Raw genomic sequence first — 9411 nt, 5'->3', positions numbered from 1 at the left:
CTCAGCCACTGTGATTCATCCCAGACCTGCAGCACTATGCAGTCCTACCAGTCCGTGCTTGTTTCCCGGGCCCAGAATCGCCGTTCCAAAGCATGAACATGACCCATTGCCACCATGATGTCCACGGTGCAGGGTCCCTTGCTTTGTGAGAGGTCTGTGCCACTCTGAGACTTCATGTCCTCACTGCGCTGCCGTAGCCTCCTCGCCCGATTTCTCAGCATCTGACTGTGAAAAAGGTGGACGATAAGGTGCAAGGAGTTGACAACGGCCATAACTGCAGCGATGATCGCAGCGAGCTCCATGCTCGCAGTGCTGTGGCGTCCGCGCTGTCACTCACCAGAAAAGTGCGCGAACTGATTGCCCGCCGGCGGGAGTGACGGTTTTGGGGAACTGAACGGGGAACCAAACAGAAAAATTGAATATGTTTACAGACCGGTAACAGCAGGGTACACCACAGAACATGGAAATCATAAAAGTCATAAGTTAGGCCAAAGGTAATAGTTTTGGGGATGACATAATTGATATTAACATTATGAATATATGTCATAATATGCTGGCCTATAGAGTAAGTGTACCCAAAGATTTATCTGGTTGAAGAAATATGATTTGGGCATGGTAGATTGTGCTCTGATTAATGCAGTTCCAGGACCCTATAAAAGGCTAAAAAAACATGCAGGAGGGTCAGTCTTTCTGACTCCTATCAAGCTATCAGCTCAGCTTTGATATATAGCTTAGCTACTTAACACTCAAACTTAAGCCCTACCAACTTGGGAAACCTGGACCATCGAATTCTTCAGATATTCTAGAGATGAGGATGGTCCTCTGACTCCCACTACCAAGTCTTCAGGGAAGGGTGTGAGTAAGCCAGTTTAAGTAGTCTTTTAGAATAGGGATGTTACCACAAGGGGTCAAAAAACTGTATTACTTCTTTGTGACTCTGTGTTTCATATATTTGATTATTTTTTCATTCATTTTAATAAAGATTGTAACATTCTGGTATTGTCCTCAGTATAAGTCTCCTTGCCACACACAACCCGAGGGTCTGTTCACGACATTGAACTCTCTGAGTTCTCTAAGCCTGTAGCCTGAATTGGGACAAGAACCTAACTATCTTCTGATCAGATCATTGACGAGCAGTAATTAAACTAGCCCATACATTCAGGTCAACAATATACACCCTAACACGAAGAATGTTTTCTAAAAGTTCCTCTGGCATCTTGTTGCACAGTTTTGTTTTTTCAAGTCCAGTTGAGAAAACAGTCTTTCAACTGCAGCATTGCTAACAGGTAGTGACGGAAACAAAAGAGAAAATAAGCAAAGTTCACTAATGTCTTTGTCCTCTGCGGCATCCGTGTGTTCAAGAACTTCAACCCAAACATGCTCAACTTGATTGTCCTGAGTATGAGGCCAGTGAACCATAAGCAACTCTCCACTGCTGCTCCAACTGTCCAACGTCTCCGCAAAACAATGACAAAAATGAGAGATGCCTAATCTAGGTCATGAACGATTTAGTACTGCAAGCGATTCAATCACTTGGATGTTTGGTGGCAATCACTGTTTCATCTGTTTCACAAACTCCAAGATGAAATCTTGACACTTTTTTAAATATATATATATAGAGAGAGATACCTATCTCATAGAACTGGAAGAGACCCTGAAGGGTCATCGAGACCAGCCCCCGGCCTTCACTAGCAGGACCACCTACTCTTGACCTCTTTGCCAACAGGAATGGGTAGTGTGTGTTTTGAAAACTGCACCTAAAAGTTACTTCAAAATCGACTGCACGAAATGGTAAGCAGTTTCACACAAAGATGATGTTGTAGTTTAAACACAGCAGTCCCATTATCAATAATGCATGGTTTCAAAACTCTTGCCACTAAAATGTCCTTAATTCCTACAGTAGCTTTTGTGTATTAGCGCTTTCAAACAGAAACACGTGCTTTATCACCCAGGCTTCCTGAAATATTGGATGTACAAAAATCAGGTAAATTTTGTTCACTAGAGCACTGCACATATGGTAAAGTTCAGCATTTGTAGTTTGTTTATTTGTCTTGGCTATCAGAAAGTGTAGCTTCCCTTTATCACACAGGAACTAATGGAAAACCACCTTGCTTCAGAAAGCTGTAGTATCTTCTTGTTGATTGGAAGTCATGGAAAGTGTGAATGAGAGGATATCTAGGGATGGGGGCTGATGGGTGACCTTGAAAGAGGTCAAGTGATGGTCAGAGAGTGGGGACTCAGCAACAGGGAGAGCAGTGCTTGTTGATGGAGTGATAAGACTGCGAACTTCCACAATGCTGAGCTCAGCCAAACTGGGACAGAGAACCCTTGATTAATGAGGAGATCTCCTTTCCCAATCTTGTCAGACAGGATTAAAGTCCATGGCCCTTGGTGATCATATTCTGCAGATGTATTTAACCACTTTGTCACGAAGCTCTTTGGTTTTGACCCCATAAATGACAGGGTTGAGCATGGTGGGGACAAGGAAATAGAGGTTTGCCAAGATGATATGAACATGGGGAGCAATGCCCAGACCATACCGGTGTGTAAGGTTAGAAAAGAGTGAGGGAGTATAAGAGGTCAGAATCACACAGATGTGGGCAGTGCAGGTGTTGAGGGCTTTCTGGTGGGCTTCCTTGGAGGAGATTCTGAAGACGGCCCTGATGATTAGACCATAGGACAGGGCAATGAGTGTCAGGTCTAACCCGAAGACTACAGACACTATCACTAAGTCGTACATCCTGTTGACAGTCGTGTCCCCACACGACATCTTCGCCACAGCCATGTACTCACAGTACGTATGGGGGATAATGAAGTTGTCACAGAACGGCTGCCTGCTGAGGAGCAGAGGCCCAGGCAGAATGAAGAGAACAGCTCTTATCAAACCCACGAGCCCTAGCTTAGCTATCCGTGCATTGGTCAGGATGATGGTATATCTCAGAGGGTCACATATGGCAACATAGCGATCGAAGGCCATTGTCACAAGGACGGCTGAATGCATAACCATACCCGCATGAAAGAAGAACATCTGGGTGAGGCAGCCACCCAAAGTAATGCCTTTCAGATTGAACCAAAATATACACAGTGCCTTCGGCACAAGGGAGGTAGATATGCTGATGTCTGCGAGTGCCAGCATGCAGATCAGCAGGTACATTGGCTTGTGCAGGGTCTGCTCTTTGCCCACAACAAACAAAATTGTGAAATTTCCCAACAGGCCAATAATGTAGAACATAGAGAAAGGGATGGAAATCAGGACATGGGCAGCTTCTAGGCCAGGGATGCCCATTAGGATGTATGTTGAAGGGTAAGAGGTGGTGAGGTTGAAGGATGCCATGAGGTGGTCAATGCGGCGATGAGGCTCAGAAATGCTCCAGGTGTCTGCGAAGGGAGAGAATAACAGTGATGGGGATTAAACATGTTGTAACAAGCAGGACAGTAAATATTTCATAGTTATTAACAATCTAGAAAGGGGATGAGCACTTTGGTGACAACATTTACAGATGGCACCAGATTATTGAGGTCAAGTCCAGAGAAGTTCTCAGAGAGAGCTAACCAAGGCAGGTGAATGGGCAGAATGATGGCAGATGAACTTCGATGTCAATATCTGCAACATGTATGCCCATTGAGGGAAAAACTTCAACTCCTCTAATGTCTTACAAGATTCTAATGTAACTGTATGAACTCAGGAGAGGGAGCTGGACATCGCAGTACACAAACCTGTGAAATTTTGCTCACAGTCATACAATCATAGAATCATAGAATATCAGGGTTGGAAGGGACCTGACGAGGTCATCTAGTCCAACCCCCTGTTCAAAGCAGGATCAAACCCAACTAAATCATCCCAGCCAGGGCTTTGTCAAGACTGACCTTAAAAACATCTATGGAAGGAGATTCCACCACCTCCCTAGGTAACCCATTCCAGTGCTTCACCGCCCTCCTAATGAAAAAGTTTTTTCCTAATATCCAACCTAAACCTCCCCCACTGCAACTTGAGACCATTACTCCTTGTTCTGTCATCGGGTACCACTGAGAACAGTCTAGATCCATCCTCTTTGGAACCCCCTTTCAGGTAGTTGAAAGCAGCTATCAAATCCCCCCTCATTCTTCTCTTCTGCAGGCTAAACAATCCCAGTTCCCTCAGCCTCTCCTCATAAGTCATGTGCTCCAGCCCCCTAATCATTTTTGTTGCCCTCCACTGGACTCTTTCCAATTTTTCCACATCCTTCTTGTAGTGTGGGGCCCAAAACTGGACACAGTACTCCATATAAGGCCTCACCAAAGTTGAATAGAGGGGAATGATGATGTCTCTCGATCTGCTGGCAATACCCCTACTTATACAGCCCAAAATGCCGTTAGCCCTCTTGGCAACAAGGGCACACTGTCGACTCATATCCAGCTTCTCATCCACTGTAACCCCTAGTTCCTTTTCTGCAGAACTGCTTCCTAGCCATTCGGTGCCTAGTCTGTAACACTGAATGGGATTCTCCCATCCTAAGTGCAGGACTTTGCGCTTGTCCTTATTGAACCACATCAGGTTTCTTTTGGCCCAATCCTCTAATTTGTCTAGGACACTCTGTATCCTATCCCTACCCTCCAGCATATCTACCACTCCTCTCAGTTTAGTGTCATCTGCAAACTTGCTAAGGGTGCAGTTCATGCAATCCTCCAGATCATTAATGAAGATATTGAACAAAACCAGCCCCAGGACCGACCCTTGGGGCGCTCCGCTTGAAACTGGCTGCCAACTAGACATGGAGCCGTTGATCACTACCCATTGAGCCCGATGACCTAGCCAGCTTTCTATCTACCTTATAGTCCATTCATCCAGCCCATACTTCTTTAACTTGCTGGCAAGAATACTGTGGGAGACTGTATCAAAAGCTTTGCTAAAGTCAAAGAATAACACATCCACTGCTTTCCTCTCATCCACAGACCCAGTTATCTCCTCATAGAAGGCAATAAAGTTAGTTGGGCATGACTTGCCCTTGCTGAATCCATGCTTACTGTTCCTGATCACTTTCCTCTCCTCTATGTGCTTCAGAATTGAAACCTTGAGGACCTGCTCTATGATTTTTCCAGGGACAGTGTAAGCATGGACAGAAACTAAGGAAAATGTTGGAATCCAGGAGAAGTGGGATGGGGAATAATACAGTAAATACAGTGCCATGAGATCAGTCACGTTATGTTTCACCCTCCTCTGGGCTCCTCACACAGGACATTGCAGAACTAGAGGGTTTCAGGAAAGGGGAAACTCTCATATGGAGAGAGGTTGAAAAGACTGGGATTGTTACCTTAGAAAAGAGATGAATAGGAGGGGATATGAGAAAAGTTTATAAAATATGACTGGTAGAGAGTAGATGGAGAATGTGTTCTCCCTGTCTCATAGCAAAAGATCAAGAGGACATTTAATTACACTGAAATGTGGCAAATTCAAAACTGATAATAAAGAGTGCTTTCTTCACACAACGCTTAATTAGACTGAGAAACTCACTGACATAAGAGGTAATTGCGTCCATGAGCTAAGCAAGAATCAGGAACTGTTTGGACATTTACATGGATAGTAATACCATCCAGTTATAATAGTTACAGCTAAATAAATATTTGGGAAAGCCTATCTGCCCATATGTTTCAGGGCACAAGCCAATCTCCAGCTGCTAGGCATTAAGGGTGACCCTCTCATGACGGTCAGGTCATCCCCTCCAGCCCCCCCACTGCTGGGTTTCTTAAACCTTCTTCTGTAGCATCTGGGGTTGTCACTCTCAGAGAGAGGACACTGGACTAGATGGACCAAAGATCTGATCTATGATGTAATTTCCATGTTGGAAAGGAGCCAAATTTTCCCCATGAAAACAGATATTATCATGGTGAGATATGACTTTGTGCTGAACAGAATGGTCATGAAGGGCACAGAGGTCTTGGTATTTATGGCTACAGGCTTGCACCTCTGTTACTTCCCTTGTTTTTTGGTGTGACACTTTCTTGCAGACACTCAGCTTTGTCTGAGACCTGTGTGATACTCTGTATGTCAGGGAAGTGTCCTGTAACCCATATTCCTCCTTTATATATAATTGTGATATTGCATAAAAAGCATGCTATGAGAGGTATCAGGGGAAAAGTTATGCCATTCTAAAAGTCATTGTTCTATCTAAATATTTATATATTTAGTGCATATTATGAAGTTATGAGATTGTGTTGTATGGTTGTCACTAAATCATGCTGTAAATTGTGAATCAGCAGCTCCCCAGAGACAACAGCAAGAAAAAGTCAACAACATCAGGGTGGGTGTTGAACAACCATCAACAGTCATTGTCCAGCAAGGGAGCTACAATGCAAGGACTTGCTTGCACAAGGCCACACCAAGGGAGTTGCTCAACCTTGCCTGGTGACTCAGCAATGAAAACCAGACTTGTGTTCTCCAAGCACACGGATTAGGGATATAGAACAGAACACAGTGGCCCCACGCTTGGCCTTGTCTCCTCTCCCCCTGACCTATGCTGCAAGAAACAAGGGCACTCAGAAGACTGAAGACTCCAACAGAGGAGACTGGCCCAGGTTTCAAGGGTGAAACCTGTGTATTATGAACTCCAATATCCAGTGGGATGAGAAAAAAATGCTTAATCTAGATGTTGCCCAGTCTAATAGGGTTGAGAGTTTAGATTTTATTTTGGTAACTAACTCTGACTTTTTGCCTATCCCTTATAATCACTTAAAATCTATCTTTTGTAGTCAATAAACTTTTTTACTGTTTATCTTTACCACTGAGTTTGCTGAAGGGTTTGGTGAACCTGCTCAGGTTTACAAAAGCTGGTGTTTAGCCACTTCCATTAATAAAGTGGTGAACCAATCAATAAACTTGCGCTGCTCAACTCGAGCCTGCGTCCGACAAAGTGGGTATTCACCCACGAAAGCTCATGCTCCAATACGTCTGTTAGACTACAAGGTGCCACAGGACTCTGCTGCTTTTACAGATCCAGACTAACACGGCTACCCCTCTGATACAAAAATTGGGGGATCATAAATATTGAAAAGGACAGGTCACTGATTCAGAGCAATCTGGATTTGTTGGTAAACTGGGTCGAAACAAACAATATGTGTTCTAACATAGCTATGTAGATATCTGCATCTAGGAACAAAAAATGTAGGCGATGATACCGTAATGGGGGATTCTACAATGTGGGAAGCACAATGACTCTGAACAAGATCTGGGGGCATGAAGGAATAATTAGCTAAACATGAACTCTCAGTGTGATTCTCTCCAGGAATTATTTTAGTGAAATTCTCTGCATGCTGCTACTAGCAGTGGTTTCAATTTTTTTTTTTGGGACCCAGTTGAAAAAAAATAGTGATAGGTCAGGGCTCTGGGCTGGGGATGCAGGATATGGGGTGCAGGAGGGGATCGAGGTTTGGGGGAGGATCAGGGATGGGGCGGGGGTTGGAGTGTAGGAGGGGGTCAGGGCTCTAGGCTGGGGGTGTAGGGTCTGGTGTGAGGCTGGGAATGATGGCTTTGGGGTGCAGGAAGGGGTTCTGGGTTTTGGGGGGCTCAGAGCTGGGGCCGGAGATTGGGGCACAGATTACCTCCAGTGGCTCCCTGTCAGTGGTGCAGCTGGGGCACAGAGGAAGGCTTAATGCCTGTCCAGCACCATGGACCGCAGTTTGCCAGCAAGCTCGTGCCTGAGCTTACTGAGGGCCTTTTTTCTATTCATGACCATGGTAAATGTAGCCCTATGGGGAGAAATTCTCATGTGTCTGCGATGCCTTGGAAATGTTACACTAGGTGGGTATTTCACGAGGCTGAGGGATCCCGTGACACACTGCATGGACCAACGTTGTAGGCGAGAAAAAAACTGACGTGACTCCATAAAATCTCCACACAGAGGAACACATTCACCATGAATGAGTAACAACTAACGTCTGTGTCCCCATGGCTGACTATTTCTGGCAGCTGCCAGTGGTTCCTGCACATGGCAGCTGTATTTATCTAGGCCCTCACATGTCCCAGAGTTGCCCACTCTCATTATACAATGTGCAAACTTCTCAGCTTATGAGTTGTTCCTGTGTAGCAGCCCCCGAAGCCACACACAGTGTGTATGGGTGTAACAAGAGCAGCATCACAGGGGACCTGGCATTGGCCTCCCTCTGTGTGAGATTTCTCACCAGTGAGACCCATAAGAACATAAGAGCATAAGAAAGGCCGTACCGGGTCAGACCAAAGGTCCATCTAGCCCAGTATCTGTCTACCGACAGTGGCCAATGCCAGGTGCCCCTGAGGAAGTGAACCTAACAGGCAATGATCAAGTGATCTCTCTCCTGCCATCCATCTCCATCCTCTGACGAACAGAGGCTAGGGACACCATTCTTACCCATCCTGGCTAATAGCCATTTATGGACTTAGCCACCATGAATTTATCCAGTCCCCTTTTAAACATTGTTATAGGCCTAGCCTTCACAACCTCCTCAGGTAAGGAGTTCCACAAGTTGACTGTGCGCTGCATGAAGAACTTCCTTTTATTTGTTTTAAACCTGCTGCCTATTAATTTCATTTGGTGACCCCTAGTTCTTGTATTATGGGAATAAGTAAATAACTTTTCCTTATCCACTTTCTCAACATCACTCATGATTTTATATACCTCTATCATGTCCCCCCTTAGTCTTCTCTTTTCCAAACTGAAGAGTCCTAGCCTCTTTAATCTTTCCTCATATGGGACCCTCTCTAAACCCCTAATCATTTTAGTTGCTCTTTTTTGAGGTGAGGAGACCACATCTGTACACAGTATTCGAGATGTGGGCATACCATGGATTTATATAAGGGCAATAATATATTCTCAGTCTTATTCTCTATCCCCTTTTTAATGATTCCTAACATCCTGTTTGCTTTTTTGACCGCCTCTGCACACTGCGTGGACATCTTCAGAGAACTATCCACAATAACTCCAAGATCTTTTTCCTGACTCGTTGTAGCTAAATTAGCCCCCATCATGTTGTATGTATAGTTGGGGTTATTTTTTTCCAATGTGCATTACTTTACATTTATCCACATTAAATTTCATTTGCCATTTTGTTGCCCAATCACTTAGTTTTGTGAGATCTTTTTGAAGTTCTTCACAATCTGCTTTGGTCTTAACTATCTTGAGTAGTTTAGTATCATCTGCAAACTTTGCCACCTCACTGTTTACCCCTTTTTCCAGATCATTTATGAATAAATTGAATAGGATTGGTCCCAGGACTGACCCTTGGGGAACACCACTAGTTACCCCTCTCCATTCCGAGAATTTACCATTAATTCCTACCCTTTGTTCCCTGTCCTTTAACCAGTTCTCAATCCATGAAAGGACCTTTCCTTTTATCCCATGACAGCTTAATTTACGTAAGAGCCTTTGGTGAGGGACCTTGTCAAAGGCTTCCTGGAAATCT

The 9411-nt window shown here is 44.5% G+C and overlaps 1 protein-coding gene across 1 annotated transcript; it reads right to left on the bottom strand.

Moving 5' to 3' along the window:
- Nucleotides 1-2395: 2395 nt before the first annotated feature.
- On the bottom strand, nucleotides 2396-3334 carry LOC120401028 (olfactory receptor 52E2-like). Its single transcript, XM_039530511.1, has one exon. The coding sequence runs from the start codon at nucleotides 3332-3334 to the stop codon at nucleotides 2396-2398; it is 939 nt and encodes a 312-aa protein (XP_039386445.1).
- Between the last annotated feature and the right edge of the window lie 6077 nt (nucleotides 3335-9411).

Source organism: Mauremys reevesii, linkage group 1 (assembly GCF_016161935.1).
Source record: "Mauremys reevesii isolate NIE-2019 linkage group 1, ASM1616193v1, whole genome shotgun sequence".
NCBI lineage: Eukaryota > Metazoa > Chordata > Testudines > Geoemydidae > Mauremys > Mauremys reevesii.
The sequence above is the reverse complement of the archived record's forward strand: the minus strand, read 5'-3'. Positions and strand labels throughout refer to the sequence as shown.

Coding starts and splice junctions, on each gene's coding strand:
- LOC120401028 (XM_039530511.1), bottom strand. CDS start 3,334: ATGGCATCCTTCAACCTCACCACCTCTTACCCTTCAACATACATCCTA.